Here is a 21439-nt window from a genome sequence, read left to right as displayed (position 1 = left end):
CAAGAACTATTGAGCTCTTAAATCTCCTCGACAGTTTCAATCTAACTCAACACATAACAGACCCAACACACCGGCACGGAAACACACTAGATCTAGTGATAACAACTGGACTAAATAATAATATTTCAATAACTGATCTACCCCTCTCAGACCATCATTATATATTTTTTTATGTGAAAATTATCCTAACAAAAACCAAAACAGAATTCTTAGTCCATAGAAGATATTTAGACGATACAGCTGTGATGACATTTTCTGAACAATTTGCTCTATATGAGCCGACTAATCATGATTGCTCTCTGAATGAAATGGTAGAGAACCTCAATGATGCACTATTATCTGTGTTAGACTCTGTTGCGCCACTGAAAACCAAAAAGAAGTACACAAGCAGAACCTCCCCATGGCTGAGAAATCAAAATGTTAGTGAAACGAAAAGAATATGCCGCGCAGCAGAGAAAATGGAGGAAAACAAAGATCCCTATCCACTACAATATCTACAAAGATACACTAACCACCTATAACAAAACCATCCGTCTAGCAAGGAGAGAATATTTCTCCAACATTATTACAGAAAATGCCAGAAATTCCAGAGTTCTTTTCTCCACCATTGACCAGCTGCTAAACACTGTCCCTGCTCCACCTCCATCCTCAGCAGTTAAATGTGAAGAGCTTGCTTTGTTCTTCAAGAACAAAATAACTTTGATCAGAGCTAGTATTATTAATAGTGGGGTCGAAACTGACATCAGTTGATTCTGCAACATAACCATGAGCACATTTACATGTATCACACTTAGTGAACTTTCCAAAATTGTCAACGAATCTAACTCCACAACCTCAGATATTGATCCTATACCCACAACATTCTTTAAGCGAGTGTTTGATAGTGTCTCAGGTCCGGTGCTAGAGATTATAAACACATCCCTTAGAACTGGTGTCTTCCCAGATGCCTTCAAAACAGCTGTTGTAAAGCCCCTATTAAAGAAACCCAAATTGGATAACAGTCTACTTGCAAATTACAGACCAATATCAAACCTTCCATTTATTAGTAAAGTACTGGAAAAGATAGTTTTAGTCCAATTAAATTATTTTCTTGAAGAAAATAACCTCCTGGAAGTCTCGCAGTCAGGTTTCAGGAAATATCACAGTACTGAAACTGCTCTCACCAAAATAATTAGCGACCTTAGACTAAACTCTGATGCAAATAAAGTCTCTATCCTTATCCTGTTAGATCTCAGTGCAGCATTTGATACAATTGATCACGACATCCTAATCAATAGACAGGAAAAGCTTATTGGGTTCACGGATAGAGTATTGAACTGGATGAAATCATATATCACAGGAAGGAAGTTTTATGTTAGTTTAGGTGACCATAGGTCCAATAAACATGAGAACTGCTACGGGGTTGCTCAAGGAAGCTGCTTAGGTCCATTACTTTTTTCTCTTTATATGTTACCACTCGGCGACATAATCAGAGAACATAACATAGATTTCCATAGCTATGCGGATGACACACAACTATATATATCCACTGAACCCAACGATGCAACGGCCATCAATTCCATTACCAACTGCCTGTTGGCAATAAACAAATGGATGAATGATAACTTTCTTAAATTAAATGAAGACAAAACCGAAGTCCTACTATGTGGCCCCAAATCCAAAAGAGAGATGCTTATTAAGAATCTTGGAGGCTTAACCCCCTGTCTTAAACCAGAGGTGACGAGTCTCGGTGTAATCCTGGACTCAGATTTGAATTTCAACTCTCACATTAATAAAGTGACCAAAACAGCTTTCTTTCACCTGAGGAATATAGCAAAGGTACGACCATTCATGAACCAAAATGATGCAGAGAAGTTAATTCATGCTTTTATATCCAGCCAGCTGGACTACTGTAACGCACTTTTCACTGGTCTTCCCAAGAAAACCACTGAAAGACTACAGCTCATTCAAAATTCTGCAGCTAGATTATTAACCAAAACTAAAAGGAGAGAACACAGTAGTCCTGTCCTAGCTACTTTACACTGGCTCCCTGTTACCTCCAGAATTGACTTTAAGGTCCTTTTCCTCACATACAAAGCTCTACACGGACAAGGACCTAGCTACATTGCTAACTCCTTTATAAACTACACACCAGCTAGAACACTGCGATCATCAAATGCAGGCCTATTAGAGGTCACCAGAAGCAGTCATAAGAAGATTGGTGATTCGGCCTTTGTCAATTACGCCCCAAAACTATGGAACAAATTACCCATAAATATTAGGGAAGCAAACACTCTAGACATTTTTAAAAGACAGCTTAAAACCTACCTTTTTACCGAAGCATTTAAGTAATTTTATCTCAAAAGGGTTTTCCTACTTTTATTAGTTATATTATTGTAGAATCTTGGTTTAGTAAATTTGGGTCATTATTTGACTTGCTATTTTTACTTTGTCTAGGTCAGAGTTGGCGAACTCTGATAGCGTACAAGAACTCTGGTCGCGTGAAGTATTTAAACAAATATGTATAACAATCTGTATTCTTGATCTGAGGCAAAGGATCCGTTAACAGAGAATACGGCCCATACTCTTGACCTGGGGAAAGGATCTGTTAACAGAGTGTATGGTTTTATATATACAGACCAGGGGTGAACCAAATGTATATGTTACTTTTAAGATGCATGTTTAAAGTTGTTTTCTCTCTTGAACAGAGATCTTATTGGGATTTTTATTTTTGTTTTAATTGTTTATCACTTTATTATTGTTTTTATTGATTTTATGTAAAGCACCTTGAGCTACAATTCTTGTATGAAATGTGCTATATAAATAAAGTCTTACTTACTTACTTACGTTTGAATTTTGGCAGGGTAGGCAGTGTCTATACCTTGCCCACCCAGACCACGTCACTGCCCAGAACTGCTGAACAACGCCGACACACAGTGCTCGTCTTATCCACCACTCTCTCGCCTGTACTACTGTAACTGAATGGGAAACCAAAGTTTTCCCAAACTTGCAATCTTAAAAAGGCCGGCGGGTCCTCTATCTCTCGTGGGTTGCCACCACTCGCCATACTCGTCCTTAGTGCTGCTAGCTAGCTATCTCTGACTCACGGCGGCGCCAATCAGAGCTTCAGAGCTAGAGATTAGATGTCCCGAAAGAAAACGAGTATCTAACAGTAGTTCCGCATTACATTAATTAATTTGCACGCAAGTTTTATTTATTTTTATACCGTGTATTCTCTGTGTAATTTCATGCACCGAACCGTGACGCCCGTACCGTACGGTTCGGTACGAATACATGTACCGTTCCACCCCTAAGAGATATATATAAAGTCTAGGGCTGTGTCTACTACCGCGCACTTTGAGCACTGACTTTCAGTGCTTAGGGCGCTTACACTCACAAAACCAGCAGAATTCAGGGCACTGAAAGTACCCGGATGGCGCACTGCAAACGGTCAAAAAATGCAGTGTACAACGATGGACACTACTCGCCCTAAACGGGCGCCATATTGGCTACGTAGCGGAAGAGGAGGAGCCCTTTCGGCAGCTTTTCATTTCTAAAATAATGGCGGACGAAATGACTGACGCAGATTTGAGTCCGTCACTTCCGCCTTAGATTCGCAGGTGTCACAATCAGATTTGCGTCTTTCACTTCCCGCCAAGTGGTTAACTTAAGTGTTCCATTTGAGACAGCACTACTCAGCGATGGAGTGCACTACAAATGTAAGTGCACTGTATTGCAGTGCACTGTATTGCAGTGTACTTAGTAAAGTGCGCGGTAGTAGACACAGCCAATATGTCTTACGGCGGAGTCTAGAACGTCCGCACATGGCGGCCATCTTGCTACAGTCAAGAGATGTTGTTATGCCACTGCATACTTCTATTCTTAAAAGAAAAAAACATAATTACTCATAAGTATGCAGTGGCATAACGACATCCCTGACGTTGATAACAAACCAAACCGTTTCAAAATCGGTTGAAAATTGAGCAAGTTATGGTCATTTAAAAAGTACATGTAGCACCAACACAATGTTATGGGTAAGCGAGTTGACTGTAGCAAGATGGCCGCCATGTGCGGACGTTCGACTCCGTTGGCCGGCAACGCGGACGAGACATCTACCCTTTATATATATCTATGTTCACCACTACCAACAACATCAACATTTCGAGAAAGATGGCGAACGGAGAGCAAGGTGAAGCTACGTCCCTCTACATTTCTTGCATGATGACAATAGGAGTACTGCGAATGCAAACGGCGCTATTGGAAATGCGTGTTGCCTCTTGGGTTGTCCATCGCGCTGTTTGTTTGTTTCTTCCGGGCCGGCTCCCGGCAGCGACAACTTATCGTCTCTTTCGACTTCCGGGTCACGACCTGGGAGGGAGGGAGGGGGGCGGCGGGATCTCAAACATGCGCAAAGACGCAGAGTCCAGTTCATAGCCTAATTCACCGTTTACAAGCATACGATGTCCGAATTATCAACCGACTCGGACCGAGTTATCTCGGTGTGTCGATCGGATCGTAGTCGAACCGCAATTATTCGAACAAAGGTGTTTACAAGAAAGGGATAATTCTATTTCAGTCCAAATAAACCAGTAATTCGAATCCATGTAACCACAATGGGTGATTCAAGTGATTCAAAGTAGCTTACTCATTTCGTTTGTAGAATTATGTAACTACTTAAATGTTTTGCTTGTGATGTAGGCATGCTCTCCCTTCCAAACATATCCATTGTTTGATTTAATCTTTTTTTGTTTTTATCTTACAGAACCTTCCCTAACGATCTACAAGAAACGCAAAGAAAGGAGCGAGTAAAAAACAAAAACATTTTGTATCTATTTTCTTTCTGGTAGCTTGCTGTAGAAAGTGGAGATGCCAGCACAAAAGGCCCATACAACAGAAAATCGTTATAGGACTCCCACTATAGTGGCTCATAACCTACTCCACACATGAATACTGACACTGCAATCCTCTTATAATATACTGTAAAGTAGTTCATAGGCTACCCTGGCAATTCAATTATGAATTAACAATGACAAAGTGATACGGCTGTGATGGTTGATCACAAGCGGAGAAAGGAGAAACACAAATAATGTGTTAATGTGGTGTGAATGCAACAGTGGAGGCCCTCTAGGATAGATGACTGCCTAATCACAGCAGACCCTCCCATGTCACGTATGTTGTCGACCCCAAAGTGCGTAGGCAGCTGCGCGTAAGCTGCATTGCGCAATGGCAGTTGCTTCCGAAGAGCAGGATTTTATGTAAACAAAAATATATGTTTATGCACAGCTTTTGAATGCATTAGGCTACAAAATGCCACAGGTACCTATCGGGGAATTAGAAAACGGTGCTATGTTTATCTTGTTGCTAACCTTAAAATAATATTTTTGAATTTACAAATAGGCTACACTTTATTATACTGTATAATCAAGTTATTGGAATAAGAGAACTGTGTTTAAACGAGCAACTAATGCTTCTTCGTTTATCGTTATCGAATAGGCTACTGCACATCAGATTTAGGCTCCATGGAAACGTGCACACCCTTATCCTCAAGCACAAAGGATTTCATTGCATGTCAGACACAACGCAGTATTTCTATTTTATTGATAACTTGTAATTTAATATGTGCAAGCCTATAAGATTTCGATTTTAAAGCTTCAACTAGCAGCATTAGGCCTATAGCTCGCTCTGCTGGTCGGTTGATTGGTCCAAAAATTTCATGCGTGAATGTGGCCGGGTTGCAGCGTTTGAGAATTAAGTCGCGCTTGTTTATATCTAAGAGTAAAGGAAAGCAGAATTATACAAATATGTTCTACTCTTATTCGATTCAATTGTATTCTTTAATATAGTCCTAGCAAAGTATAGTTAGGATATCAAATAACACCACATAACAATGTATAGCATGTGAACGTTGTTTACCTGACTTTGGATAGGTGACAATCCATATATCACTACTTCTGAGGGAGAAGTTGGCTATCTCCTCCATCTTCCCTCTGCAGAAGGGTGGGAGTCGGACTCCATCAAACTCGAAATATTTGCTCTCAAACTCAATCGGGGTGCTTGGCGTGTCTGCCTCACTCTCGGCCATTCTCAAAACGAGCAACAGATTTTTTTACGATTTAGATTTCGTCTACGTTAAAATGTCGTTAGGTGCAAGGTTTGTTATGGCATTCGGTAGGACGTGATGGTCCGCCAACGACCTGACCTTCAGCCAATCATGCTGGATAAAAATGATGTAATCGGCTGAGCTCCTGTGATCCGCGTCTCCTTCTCAGCTTCAGCACCAGTCCGCAATGACAATGACTGCGCATGCCCAGTGCTCTTTGTTGCAGGAAGAGAAATGCATTGATCAAGGTCTGTATATTTAAAATGAAAAAACAGCGAAACATATTTTCATTGTTTATTTATATCTGAAGCCAGAAACTGGGCGGTGCCAGCGTGGTTCAGCATAGACTCAGCCTGTGCTGATTGGCCAGAACTGGTCTTAGAATGGGAAGTGCCAGAGATCGCAGCGCTCTCATCTCCTAGTATTTCACTTTATAACTCCTTCGCCTGCAGACCGGGACTGAATTAGTCGTTGCAAGGGCGGGCACCCGTTAAATTAATTTCGTAATGCAACATAATTGTCGGAATTAAAGTTAAAGTAGGATTTAGGATACATTTATATTTTGGATGAACAAGAGCAACTACAAGTCTTTATTCATCGTGATGTTCGATCTTAAAGGAGGATGGAACCTGTCTTTCGCTGGTTGCGGGTTCCTGGGGGTCTATCACATCGGAGTGGCCAGCTGTATTCTGGAGAAAGCACCCCACCTAGTCACAGGAGCCACTAAGATCTACGGGGCTTCCGCTGGTGCCCTCACCGCGTCTGTGCTCACCAGTCATGCATCGATATGTAAGCTGGAGCAAATGTGAACATTTATGCTGGCACAACAAATCCACTTGTCGCTCATTCCAGTCTCAGAAAAGGAACAAAGAGCCAAGTGAAGTGTTTAACCCAAATTTAATTTAATTGTCATACTGATTAGCAAAAGGCAGACATTTGCTGGAGTCTGGGTATACGAATACACGGGTATACCCAGACTCGGGTATACCCGTGTATTCGTATACCCGTCGTCAGGAGGGTTGAACTACACTGTTGCCTGGAAGGACACAAATGTTATTAACAGATTTTTATTTGTTATTTTTATTTATTTTGCTAAATCTGTTATTTAACAGATTTAGTCAGTCATATCTTAGTTTCAGTGCACATTTGTTTCTGCATTCATATGATTTAGAGCAAATAAGCATTATATACCTGTGGGATGACTCAAACAAAAACAGGTCTGATTTAAGTGTGAAAGAGCAACAGTTTATTAATTCACTCACATTAAACACCATATAAGTTTCCTTGAATAGAAGCCACCCAGTGTCTAGATAGTACACAGTGTATCACAGAAAACCAAGAAGAGATTGAAAGACAGAAAAAGGGGAGTGGGTAATCAGTACAAAGCTATAGCCTACACAGTAACACAGAGGAATGTTCCAGAGATAAGAAAAATGAGGAAAGTCAGTGACTTGCCAATAACAAAGGCTGAAAGGAAAACCAGGTGTTTGATCACAGTTTGATATAAGGCTTTTGTTTAATTTGTTTAGTTTGATCTATGTAAAAGTCCCAGATACTATTCATTTTGGTCTATAAAACCACATAGAGATTATTTACTTATACATCTCTTTCACACACACTTCTCTCTCTCTAAACCTTTCTTTCTGTCTCCAACTCATAGCACAATGCTGTGAGGATGTAATCAATGTGTCAAAGGAGGCTCGCAAGCGTAACCTGGGCCCCCTTCACCCTTCCTTCAACCTGGTCAAGGGGCTCCGCTTGGGCCTGGATCGTGACCTGCCCTCTGATGCGCACAAGCTGTCCTCTGGGAGATTGTGTGTATCCCTGACCCGTGTCTCTGACGGGCAGAATGTCCTGGTGTCCCAGTTCAACTCTAAGGAAGAGCTTGTACAGGTGTGGTAGAACCCATTAGCCTTGAACATTGAACCCAGTCATCTTATTTATCCCTTGATACCCACAGACACACCTGAACATTCCTGAGCACACTCAGTCACATGTAGAATTATATTGAGGGTATGGCCCCTTTGTCCAATAAGGGTGTATTTGACTGAACGTGTACCCTGTAAAGTTAACTGGTGTGTGTTGTTACATCTGTCCTCTGGTATGCCCACACAGGCCCTGATCTGTAGCTGTTTTATTCCAGTATACTGTGGTCTGATTCCCCCAGCTTTCCAGGGAGTGGTAAGCCTCTACAGCTCAATATCAAATGACTCAGGAATGCTGATCACTGTTACTTTTATTTTTACAAATTATCTGGCATTGGACTCTGACAGTGATCTTTTTCATAGATTAGGTCTTACTACATGCTGTATATTGCCACAGTGTTACACTTTGGTTAGGTAATACTATCGAGTGTGTGTGTTTCTGTCAGTTTGATCCTACTCATGCCAGTGTGTTTACCCAAGAAAAGCAGATTACTTGTTGGTAGTCACAGTTTTCTTTGGCAGGTCAAGGCTGTATCGAACTCTGCCAGACTGAGATATATCCACTGGAACCAGTTTAGGATGGCTCCATTGTGAAAATGAGTCACACAAAATGAGTTGACACACAAACATACTCGAAAAATACATAAACTACATTAGATCTCTGAAATACATGAACAATGACAGATATAATAAATAATAGACATAGAATACTGTGTAATAATCATCATTCATGGACTACACAATATACTTTATATATTATTTTACCATTATATAGCCACACACTATATTAACTTTATATTTAGTCATATAGAAAACATAAACTTTTAGAGAGTTTGCGTGTACCATTTTTTGCCCTTAAAATTGTTGTTGCAGTTCCTGTTTAATTAAGGGCATGTTCCAATTTCTGTGTCAAAGTGCAATGTAAAGAACACACATGGTATTTGCTAGATAAGAGGAACGGGGGAAGGAGGAGGGAGTGGGTGAATGATAGACTGTTAAAGAAAGGGACATTTTCCGGTCGACTGCCTTGTCCTGTAAGTTAACTCCTGTCTCTGTCTTTCTGATTGCCTGTCTGTCTGTTTGCTGTACATTGTGTACTCTTTATGTTTGGCTCAGAGCCAACTTTAATGACTCACTCATTGCAAACATATTCTATGTGGGTATTGTAGCTATACTCAATGATATGCTTAAGCCCTACACAGATATGTATGCTGTATGTTATTATTTCAGTAAAATCTGGCTGACAGATTGTAGTTTATCGTAGTCAAATTTGTATTACATTAAAGCCTATTAAATTAGAAAACGGTCAACGGTAAGGTGTAGGATGAAGTGGTGAAGTCTAGCAATATGTTGGTGAGATGCAAAAGCTTCTGTTTGCTTGATAGAGAAATAAACCAGAGATGCCATGCATAGTTACATTTACATTTAGTCATTTGGCAGACGCTCTTATCCAGAGCGACTTACAGTAAGTACAGGGACATTCCCCCGAGGCAAAGTAGGGTGAAGTGCCTTGCCCAAGGACACAACGTCATTTGACACGGCCGGGATCGAACTGGCAACCTTTAGATTACTAGCCCGATTCCCTAACCGCTCAGCCACCTGACTCCCCAGTTGAACAAATTTGATTGTCATTCCAGAGCTCATAAACCATAACCTTCTCTGAATTTTGCCCCCCTCTGGCTTTTGGTAGCCACAAAGTACGCAAATGGTCAAACAGAACCCTCCTTGTCTTTAGTTATGTACACAGATCAGACACTGTCTTTAGAGATGGAAGCATATCTGGATATAATTGACCTTATTATCAAACTGCCGATTTTATGACGACATAGACTGATGCCTGAAAAAACATCTGTTTGTCTTTGTCTCTTTGACATTTATCTCCCCTGTTTCTCCACAGAGGTATGTGGATGGAGGGATTAGTGACAACCTCCCCCAGTCAGAGCTAAAGAACACCATCACAATTTCACCATTCTCGGGCGAAAGCGACATCTGCCCTTGTGACAGCTCCACCAGTTTCCACGAGCTGCGCTTCACTAACACTAGCATCCAGATGAACCTGGGCAACATGTACCGTCTCAGCAAGGCCCTTTTTCCCCCTGAACCAAAGGTACCAGAACAGCCATCTTGCACCACAACAAATATAGATATCTAGATAGAAAAAAATATTGGATGGATCGATGAATGGATGGATTATTGATACGTTGATTGATCTACGCACTGAACAAGAATAACAGTGAACATGTCTATAATAATAAAGCTAGTTTTTCGGCCCTATTTTGTGTTTGTCAACACGGGTTGCAAAATAGAAAAACCAATGGCCACATACCTCTCCCAACTTAATAAAGTTAAGATAAACGCTGCGGTACCGCGCTCCTTCACTTGGGTGAGAGAGAGATGTGATAGCAGAGTCCGAGTAGCCTACTAATGCGCCTCCACTTCTAAGAAAACAAACAAATATATTAAATAGGCTGCTTTGCCTGGCCATAAGCACATATCATTATTTTTAGAGTGCAAATTGTGAGTTCAAATACAAGGTTACAGATCAAATTATCTTTTTACCTAGTCAAACCCTACTGCTTGTGTGTTTTGAGTGGTCTGATCTTGACCTGGGTACGATGTTCATTTTAGGACATCCTCAGATCTCAGAGTCAAGTGTCAGACTCAAACGAAAAGGCATCAGGTCTCGGACCAGACGTCGTCAGACGGCATCGGAGTAACCTAAAAGTCATTCAGTCTCAGAAAAACTTCTGTCATCTTCAGACAAAACAGCATTAGGTCTCGGAAAAAACAGCAGACCATCCCAACGTCCTGATGTTCAGAGAGAAAGGGGAAGGTGGGGGCTGAGTCTCCAGGAGAAGGGGGGGCAGACCATTCCAAGGTCTGATGTTCAGAGAGAAAGGGGGGGCAGGGTCTCCAAGGTAACGGGGCATCCGAGGGTGGGCTGTATATCCAAAGGTGGGACATACCAGATGGTCTGACTCAACTTTCAAGAGCAGAGAGTTGCATCCTCCACGGCCCAAAGCATCACCTTATCTCTCATGATGACACTTTTACTCCCATGAGCTGAGAGGCCCCATTGTGCTCACATCTGGGCACCACCATTTAGCCTCCCTAGTCAGTGTGCTGACCTTCAGCATTCCTTCTCACACCAACAGTTACATTCAGCATGACATAGGTTACTCTCCACAGACCTGTTGCAGTTCATCTGTTCTTAATTAAAGCAATTGATCACATTTGGATATATGTTTTAGTATTAAGCATTACACATTTTATATACTTGAGATATTTATTGTTGTAGCAGCATTGATTAGCAGTAGATGTCATTCCTTCACAGGGGTGTTCCATCAATGTCGCTAACGCAAGTCGCGCTTACACGAAAAAGTCTCACTTAGGTAAACGTTAACTTAGACTTAAGACTCAAGCCGTTCCACTAACGTTTCGTTCCACTAACGGGCAACGCTAATTCAAGCTAGACCTCAATAAGCTTAGATTGTGCGCGCACACAAAGAACCAAAGCAGCCCAGATCAGGCGATATAATAAGAGTTATGTCACAAAAAGCAGAGCGTAAACCAACAGAGCGATGTTATTTTCAGCAGCGTAACTGGATTTTATGAGGTTTTTTGAGTTATCCCGAAAAATTGCAATACTGCCACAAATAACAGGGCAAGGGAGACGATCTGGCAAAACATTGTTGACCGTTTAAATTCGTAAATTGTAGGCCTACCAAATCTACTTAACATAACTAATGCATTTAGGTCTACTGATAATGGCCGGGTTTCCCAGATTCGTTAAGAAGCTCTTAACGCTATGAGCTTCTTAGGAGCGTTCTAAGAGCGTTCTAGAGCGTTCTTAGAACGTTCCTAAGAAGCTCTTAGCCAAAAAAAGAACATGGCAGCAATTGAAAATTGTATTTGGAGGTTATGTATAAATTCAAGACACTGCAGATTGCCATGGTTTGGACTTGATGTGGGCTAATTATGTTTTTGTCTTCACATCTTGAATAACATTTATACATTTCTTCAAAATAACTTTGCCACACACATTTATTAACCGATAATTAAACCGGCTAAATGCTGAGCTTTAAAATAAAGATAGATAGGAAAGATAACCATGACTAAAATGGGGATTCACTGAAATAAGTATTATTGCACAGATCCAGCACAGACTTTCAGATCAGAAGGTGACCCAAACTGGAGCACACTTTGCTCGGCAGAACAGTCATTTAAAATAGCTCAGCATGACTAAGAATATATAATTATTTCTATTACGCGTGCATATTTAATCCAAATCCAATTATTACCATTCTGGCTGATAGTGTATGGACAGCTGCCCCATATTTCCATATTTCCAGTTCACATAGTCTGCCTCCACAGGTCCAGATGGGGCTTGGCCTCAGTTTTGGAAAGCATGCCCTAGTGGGAACATTGTAGGGGAGACTGTTGGGCACAGCATCTAATCGTCTTCTTTGGAAAGGGCACCATTTGGGACACTGTCATGTAGGGGCAGCATAAAGGGCAGTTCATAACAGCACCCTTTTCCATTGGAAGTAAGGGCACGGGAACAGTCAAATACAGACCATTGTAAGGGCACCTTATAGGGTACTGCATCACATTTTCTTTACTATAAAGGAACTCATTAAGACATGTTTTTACATTTATAGAGGGCACACTATCATTTATTGCGTTAAGGAGCACCCTGGGCACACAAGCATATTTCACAATGTGAATGACAGTAGGGCACTTGGTCTCATTTTTGCCACTCTAGAGGGGATTTTAGAAACGCTTTTTCAATCCGGGGGGCACCAGGCAGTCACCCCCTGAGTCTTCCAGTGGGCGTGGATACACTCATGGGGACAGTATATTGCACCTATAATATTAGGGAAGCCAGAAGGAGAGAATGAAGTAATATAGAGGCTTGTCAACATATAGGCTACTTTAAACAATGAAAATACAATTGAATAAAAAGTCTCCTTGATTCTTTGTGTTTCAAGATGACCTGGGGGGTATTCGTCGTAGCTCGCTAAGCGGTTTAGCGAGCTAATTTTCAGGCTAAGATAATAAAAAAAACGCCCCTCTTTTTGGTTCATGGAAGCAACTTTCGATAAATCACCATAGTAACATATCAATTAGCACTAACCTGCTCCAGAGCAGGCTAACGTAAGTGTAGCTGGATAAGCTTGCCACACCCCCGGAAAATAACATGGCAGCTCCCTTTTCGAGAGACCTAGTTGACCAAGGAGCTATATTTTAGTTCGATTAGCTTTCCATACCAATAGAGTTCTTCGCGATTGCCAAGATCCTTTATTTCACACGGATGAGTTCTTGTTTGAGCGATATCGATTCAGCCGACAAGGACTCATTTATTTGCAAGACCTTTTCGGGCCGTACATTGCAAATATCACACGCCGCAGCAAGCTTTATGCTTTATTATGAGCTTATGCTGCTGTATGTGAATATGTAACGCTATGTTTTAGGAAATGTCTTGTCTTTTCTGTTGTGCCTGTGCTTTTTATATGTTTCACTGTGGGAGAGTGGGAAATTGTCAGGAATATTAATCTATCAAGCATTGCACAGTCAGTCGTGAACAAGTGAACAAGTTTAAGAAAGCTTTATTGCTTGCGGCCGGCCCACAAGGAGACAAAAACATCACACGCCACATGCTACAAAGTTTGTCTGCTAGCATGTTGCGCTAGCTACCTATTTAAGCAGCCCCGCTCTTTACAGTCATTGGTTAAGACAAAGGCATGCAAATGTCCCATGGCTCTTCTTCATTGGCTCCCTTGCATAGACCTAGCGCGCGTGTGTGCGTGCGTGTTTACGACATCAACCCTGATTGAAACACAACAACAGGATCTCCGGTCCTGGGGTTGTAAACTCCTTCACATAGGTGTCAACAAATGATCACCAGACCTTGCGTCTCCACCTATAGTCTTTGTCACAAAGTATCTCCTTAAAACAACCAAACCAACCCCCTTCTTCTAAGTCCTCAGCCCCAAGATAAGGGTCCTGTATGTTTACCCAGAGTTCAGATTTGGGGTTAGGTCTCTCTTTGCACCCAAGGAATGCTGAACACAGAATCATTCTTATACAGGATAAATGTGTTACATATTCAATTTTTCCAACAGAAATGTCATATCAATTCCTTTTTAGGTCTTGACATGTGAAGAAATTGACAATAAAGCTACTTGAAACTTTAACTGTGCTTCAGACATATTTATACAGTATAGGCGATGCAGAAAACATTGGCAAAGCCGCAGCATGCGGTGCTGTAAGAAAAGTGTACTTGGCGCTTAACCAGCTGATGAATCAATTCATCATATTCCCTGGCCATGTCCCAGTCAATGAAATCAAAGAGGGATTTACACATAGGCCTACATGCATATACACATATATAGTACATGATATAAGCGCAGTAGCCTACATATATCCTCATAAGTGTCTATGAATTCGTATCAATTAGATACTCTTTGGCCTTGTTTTTATCTAGCCTACTTATTCTGAAAGAGTTGAGATCATTATTTTCGCTAGCAAGATCTCATTCGATTATTAATTTCCATTAAGCCTACTGCCAGCAGGCACATTTAAAGAAATGTGATCTGATTGATTGGGGTAATGAGGCACTTAAGATGAGCCTATACATTTCCCCAAAACTTTCGCATTTAGCTTATCGGCAATTTTTTGCAAAGCTGCTTGTCTTGCTCTGGCAGCGGTTTGACTTAGCCATGATAATATGCTTATTGTCTTCGTAGAGACTCATTATAATAGTCTGCTCGGATGGCGAGAATGGCCTATCACCGCTCTCTCTTTCGTCTTTTCCGCCATCATACCGTTAGAAAATCACGGTTTTGGTGATCGACCTTTCCTGCCTTTTGAAGTAGGACGTGCACGTGCAATTTCCCTAAAAGTTTAGCCTGATTTAAATTAACCATATGATTTGGATGCGGATCAGCCGTTGACGAACCGATATTTGCTGTTCTCACTCATCTCGCTAATGTTAACAGGCTAAAGGGACAATTTATTAACTTAGCTTCAACCCTTACGACGAACGGGGCCCTGGAAAACGGATGATAATATTCAGGTACTGCTTTGGAGCAAAGTATACCCTTCATATTTCCTGGCATAGTTGCCTTTGCTAAACCTTTTTAAGTCACCAACCCTGTTCAAGAATGTCCCACATGCAAAGACACACAGAGATGCAGACAGACTGAACAGTGGTCAAGGCTTGGCTACAGTGAGAAATAGTCAAGTAAGAAACGCAAATACAGTGACAGTTGGTTTACATTTCCGGTTTACATGGATTGGTGATGCAGAAATTCCAAACCCGCAATGTGTAGTCTGTGGTGAAGGTTTAGCTAATAGCAGTGTCAAGCCCTCATATATGGTCCTGCAAGTAAAATTGGAGAACTGCAGATTATCCACTCCCATTCAGGCTTAGGGAAATGCACAGAAAGCTTCATATCTGGCGAGCTACCGCATAGCTAAAAAAGGTATGCCCCACAGAATTGGAGAAAATCTGTGCTTACCCGTTGCCAAACACATGGTGAACTGTATGCTCGGGGAGAAAGCAGAAAACATTGGTCAAAATCCCTCTCTATGAGCGAAGCAGGTTCAGGCATGGCACTCAAGCAGCGCGCGTCATATCATCCATGGCCATCTAGCCCATAGGCCCATAGGCGTCACTATTAAGTCGCACACATGCACGCACACGCATCCTCGATTACCTAGTGTCTGTGCTGCTGCCACCCACCACCATCCCCTTCTCCCCCATGTTGTCTGTCTGTTCTCCCCGTGGGGGATTTAACTCGTTGCTCCCTGCCCCACGTTATGCATGCTGCAGTGAAGGCAGGGAGCGTTTCCCCATGTACATCCATTCCGCCAATGTAAAACCATTGGTATGGTTTGAATAAATGTGTATGAATAAATGGTGAAATCAACGTGAGTGTCTTGACTGAAATGACAATACTGTGGCTCGTCGCATTGATTCGATATCTGGGTCAATAACATGACGCCTAAATTTACTGTCCGACTGCATTTTCTCCAGTTAAAAATTGTCTAGATTTATAGAAAAAAACACAATTTATATTTAGTGTCTCTCCCCTTTATGTAACCACATTCATTTTTCAAAAATCATATGGCATTTCAAATTTTTTTGTTACTGAAAGTGTCAAAATATCATGTGGTGCGACCGGTCAGGCATGAGTGCTATTTTGGAAACTTCTGGAAATGTGCTCATAATGTATTAACATTTATTTTCTGTCCTGTTTGGCATAATTTCAAAAGTGTTTTGTAGTCTTATATGAAGTTACAGTGCTCTCTTATTGATATTTATGTCATAATATACAAACAAACTTTGTCCGAGTATGCCCATTTTATGAAATATCATGCAGTGCGACCAAGAAATTACCATTTTGGAGATTTTATTTTGAATTCCACTGAAAGACAGGAAGCTGCATCATACATCAGTTTGCAAAGGCCCCTTGAAAGCAACAAGCAGGTTTATAACCCTCTCTAATATTTTGAAGAAAATAACTTTTTGAATGGCTGGTATGTAGTTTCCACTTTTGGATGTCATGTGGTATGACCTCAAAAAGACAATAAATGTTCATTTATATTTACAAATTGATATTTTGATAGAAAATGTCATGGTACCCTACTGCAAGAAACTAGCTAGTTTTATTTAGGTGGCCAATGCTGTGTCTGTAAATTTTGACTGAATTGAAAAAATGATGTGGTGCAATTCCGACCCTGCAGCAAGAGCAGAGTAGCCTCGTCCTACCAGACTCTCATACATTTCATTTGTACGGAGTCTGGGCTTTCCCCATTGACAAGCGTTAATTTCCTTGAAGGCGGGTACTCTGTTGAAGTTTAAAACTATTGGATCTTCCCAGAGCCACTCTGGATCTGCCACAACCAATAGCTAATGTTCGCCTTAGCCAACTCCTTCACCACTAACGGAGCAAGCTGGAAAATCTAACTTTTCCCGAACCCCGTGGGGAGGAGGGCCACAACATCATGGCCACCAACAAAACTCAGCAAAGATTGTTTTTGCTCCGGCTTCATCTTCTGGATATTCGGCAGTGTTGCCAACTCAAAATAGCACACAAAATCAACGTCATCATTCTCAGCCACTCCCTCTGTTCGCTGATTTGACCGCCAATAATTTGGGCCGAGAAAACCGGCTAATATACTGCAAACCCAGATGGAGTAATGAAGGAAAATTACAATTAAGGGTCTGGCTATGAGTAATAAAGATGGCCCAAATCGAGGGGCGGCACCAAGCATGCATTTGAAAATATCACTGCACGCAATTGGATAATACTACGACCAATGTTTACTGACTGAATCCAGACTTCTACATCGCAGCGGTGTTGTCATCTGTTTAGCTCGCCTCTGGCCCGCCTATCAGATACACCGATGTGATTGGTGTAGCTCGGCTCCAAGGGCATGGGTAATGATCATCATTACTCATTGCCAGAGTGACTCGCTGAGCAAACTCAAATTGTGCTCTTGTGAGAACTCTGGATTTCCAGAGTAGTTCTTTCCAACAATCCTTGTTGTTCTTTGAATCTTTCATGAAATGTTTGCAAAATGCCATGAACGGTCTATTCTCTTAAGCGGTTTGTGATATTTTTTTTTACGAAAATGGTATGTTGTGGAAAAGAAAATTAAATGTTTGCCTTCACTGAAAAAACTGTTAGATTTGATTACAAATCTGTTTCAGATTTTTGCATGCAATTTATTGCTTCCTAATCTATAGATTTTTGACAATATATGGTTGCCCCATCATTTGGTGTGACCACACATCATGTGGTGCGACCAGAAATGGCAATAACTGTATTAAAAAGAAAATGAAATATGTCATTTCTGAGGCTAAAATATTAATCTCTGATCGAGTATGCTTAACCCTCGTGCTGCCTTCGGGTCACATGACCCAAAGGTTCACAACGAACCATCGTTGTGTTTACCCAATTTCACCCAATACAAAAACAAATAAAAATAATTTTCTTTTAACCATTGCAATGTGGGGGGTCTGAGACAGCCCGACAGTTAAAAGAAAATGCTTCACTTTGTTTTTGTATGAGGTAAATTTGTCGCAATACGACAGTGGGTCACAATGACTGATGGGTCAGAATGACCCGAAGATAACACAAGGGTTAAGGGAATTATATTGTTTAGACATACTTTTCAGTTTTGTGCAATTCACAGGAAAAATATGTATTATAACTACATGTAGGTAGGTGACTGTGATGTTATAGAACAAAAACAAATATCAACAACTATATAATTTCAGAAGAAATCCAGATAATTTATTTCTACAGACTTCATATTCCTGAGAACTTGTAAAATACATGTAAATAGGTTAAGGAAATATGTTCATTTTTAAAATATTTCAAAATCGCACCACATGACATTTTTAAAGGTCATGTCCAATTCATGAACATGAAAAAACACTAAAATTAGTTTAAATAATTGTTTTATATAAATTCATACACAACATTGTTAATGTTTGAAGAAATGCAATAAAAAATCATATTTATTGTATTTTAAAATTGGCCTGTTGAAAATCCTTATACGTCATTGACCCATCTCTACTGACATCCTCAGCCAGCTAATAAGCAGAATAAAAAAGTGAATTCTTATCACTGACGTAGCGAACCTAGCTAATCTTCTGGTGTATGTCCGTTATTTATTTGAGAACACAGTTCATGAATATTTTTTGTTTTGCTGTCCCCTCGTCACACGTTCAACAGAGCAAGATATGGATATGGATAGCTTTTTCAGAGTACACAAAATTGACTGGGCGCCACGTTGGAATTTGTACAGACGGGGCTAAATCAATGGGAGACACAAAGGAGCAGTAGCTCTCATCCAAAAAGTTGCACCATAAGTTTCCTGGGTGCACTGCAGCATCCACCGAGAAGCCCTAGCAACGAAAAACATGCCAGGTGAACTTTTGTCTGTACTTCCTGTCGTGAAAATCGTCAACTTCATCAAGGCTCGTCCGTTAAATTCACAGACTTTTCGCACTATATGCAACAAAATGGGCAGCGAGCATGAAACACTTCTACTTCACACAGAAGTGCGCTGGTTATCACGTAGAAAGGTCTTAGCAAGGATTTTTGAGCTCAGATGTGAAGTTCAGGAATTTTTTGTTCACAAACCGTTTCACTTGTCTTCATGCTTGCAAGACGACATCTGGCTTCAGAAGCTGGCATATCTGGCAGACATATTTTCTACTTTGAATGAACTTAATTTAAGTCTGCAGGGCTTAGTACCACCGTTTTCAACACACGGGACAAAGTTGAAGTACTTATTAAAAAGCTTGTTTTCTGGGCCAACTGGATAAATACAAACTCCACTGAGTGCTTTCCTCTTGTATCTGAATTTTTGCAATCCCGGGAATCTGTGTTAAGTGATTGCGTCAAAGGCCTCATAATTGAACATCTCAACCAGCTCAGTCAAAATCGGCAGACTTACTTCCCCCCCTATGGACCAATCTCAGACATGGATTCAGAATCCTTTTGAAGTCACTCCTCCAATCTCACATCTCTCATTTCAAGAGCAAGAAAAGTTACTGGAGTTATCATCTGATGGGAGACACAACATACTTTTTAAAAATAAGTCACTGGTGGATTTCTGGGCTTCAGCAATGGTGGAGTATCCAGGATTGTCAAAGCAAGCACTTAAAGCAGGGGTACTCAATTAGAAACTCAAAAGATCCACTCACCAAATTTCCATTCAGTCCAGGGTCCGGAACAGTAATGGTTTATTTTTCTGGCCCTTACCTCAGATTTCTGGGGTTATTTTGTTCAAAGTTTGCTTTATGTCATAATTACGTTTCACGTTAGCTCTACCACTTTTGACAAGGGCAACCGTCTCATTGCAGATTAAACACATCGGTTTTGTGCTCCCCACCGGCAACACAAATGCATACTTTGAAATTGCGATTTTCTAAATCAACTTTTCGCTTTTTGCTGGGTTTTGTCACGCCATGATTTTTTCTAAGGAAGAAACAGGTACGCTACCATTAGCAAATCGATTAGCCTGCGTTGTTGCGAATGACACACACAACCTGCGTGACCCACAGAGGTTGCGGTCAACGTTGAGTGAGTGAGTTGTCATGGTGATTACAGTTATTAAAGCTCCTGATGGGATCTTTGGATTGGACACAGAAGATAGAAACCACATCTAGTAGGAAAACAATATAGGGGTGAAATCACGCACCAATGAAAACTCGCTTCGATCATGACTAAATTAGAATTTTGATTTTGGCTTCAGTCCAAATTGTATTCACCTGGGTCCGGATCCAGACCGCGGTCCCCCTATTGAGTACCCCCGACTTAAAGTGTTGATGCCCTTTGCAACCACATACTTATGTGAGGAAGGCTTTTCTGCACTGACATTGTTGAAAACAAAACATCGACAAAGACTAGATGCCGAGAATGATATGAGAGAGTAAAACTGTCATCCATTACCACGAATTTTGATGATCTGTGTGCAAACATGCAAGGCCCATCCATCTCACTAAAAACGGTAATAGTGATTTTTTGTATTTATAGCTGATTTCTTTTATGTTTTCTAATATATACAGTGAATATTTGTATTTAGTTATTGCAATAATTTTTTTAAAGTTTAACCGGAGTAAGGTGTTGGGGGTGCTTGACAGGTGTCAAACACTAGAAAGGGGTGCATGCTGCAAAAAGTTTGGGAACCACTGGGTCTAGGCCTACCTACGTACCTTCAAAATGTACCCTCCTTTCTACTATTATAGTCTACTACTCTCCTTTCTACTACTTTCTAGTAAGGATGGTAGGCTGCTCTTATGTGTTCATTGCCATCCTTAAGAGTTGCTAAAGTGTTTTTCTATATATGGGAAAATGTGTCCAAACCTTTGTGTCCATATTTTTTTAAAGAATGACAATGAAATCTAACTAGATAAACTATGCTGGGCCTGCTGAACCTATACCTCTTCCACAGGTACTGGTCAGGGAAGCATTACTTCTGTCTCTGAAGACCCTTGGGGCTGGTGGAATAAACGCTCTTTGTATAATCTGAGCACCTTCATCCACCACAGGGCTGTCAAAGAACGGATACGCCATAATTGATTATAACTTGTCTAGACGCTCTGCTTAGTTTCTAAGGCCTTATTTTATGTCGGTTACACAGGTCAATTACCTACCTAATGCCTTTTGAAAACAGTTAAAGTGACATTATTTATTAACTTGTTTATTTAAATTGATACATTCTTTGGAGATTATGTAAACACGTAAATTCATTCATGTCTGCACTTCAAAAAGTCTGCACTTATGTTTCCGAACACGGACTGTGCTTTGCACACAGGAATTTACTTGACGGAACTGTCTTTTGAGATTCTGTTTCCGCCTGTTTGAAAATATTTGAAACACATCTTAATTTAGCTCAACTTTTAGCCTGA

At 40.8% G+C, this 21439-nt stretch overlaps 2 protein-coding genes across 4 annotated transcripts in view; one reads left to right on the top strand and one right to left on the bottom strand.

Moving 5' to 3' along the window:
- Positions 1-6326, bottom strand: part of sult4a1 (sulfotransferase family 4A, member 1) — a 191850-nt gene extending 185524 nt beyond the window's left edge. For 2 of the 3 annotated variants that reach the window (XM_062482881.1, XM_062482882.1), the window contains exon 1: positions 5893-6314. In XM_062482881.1, coding sequence (XP_062338865.1) covers positions 5893-6061 — 169 coding nt within the window. In that variant the 5' untranslated portion in view covers positions 6062-6314. Of the gene's footprint in view, positions 1-5892 lie in introns of all 3 variants that reach the window. The other variant, XR_009932532.1, reaches the window with a different exon arrangement.
- A 218-nt stretch (positions 6327-6544) lies between these two features.
- pnpla3 (patatin-like phospholipase domain containing 3) overlaps positions 6545-21439 on the top strand; it is a 35672-nt gene continuing 20777 nt past the window's right edge. The window contains exons 1-4 of the mRNA XM_062483559.1: positions 6545-6868; positions 7740-7972; positions 8195-8260; positions 9902-10111. Of these exons, the coding sequence (XP_062339543.1) occupies positions 6646-6868; positions 7740-7972; positions 8195-8260; positions 9902-10111 (732 nt within the window). The 5' untranslated portion in view covers positions 6545-6645. The remainder of the gene's footprint in view (positions 6869-7739; positions 7973-8194; positions 8261-9901; positions 10112-21439) is intronic.

This window comes from Osmerus eperlanus, chromosome 17 (assembly GCF_963692335.1).
Source record: "Osmerus eperlanus chromosome 17, fOsmEpe2.1, whole genome shotgun sequence".
NCBI classification, from domain to species: Eukaryota; Metazoa; Chordata; class Actinopteri; order Osmeriformes; family Osmeridae; genus Osmerus; species Osmerus eperlanus.
Note: the sequence above shows the minus strand (reverse complement) of the source record. Positions and strands in the feature narration are given on the sequence as shown.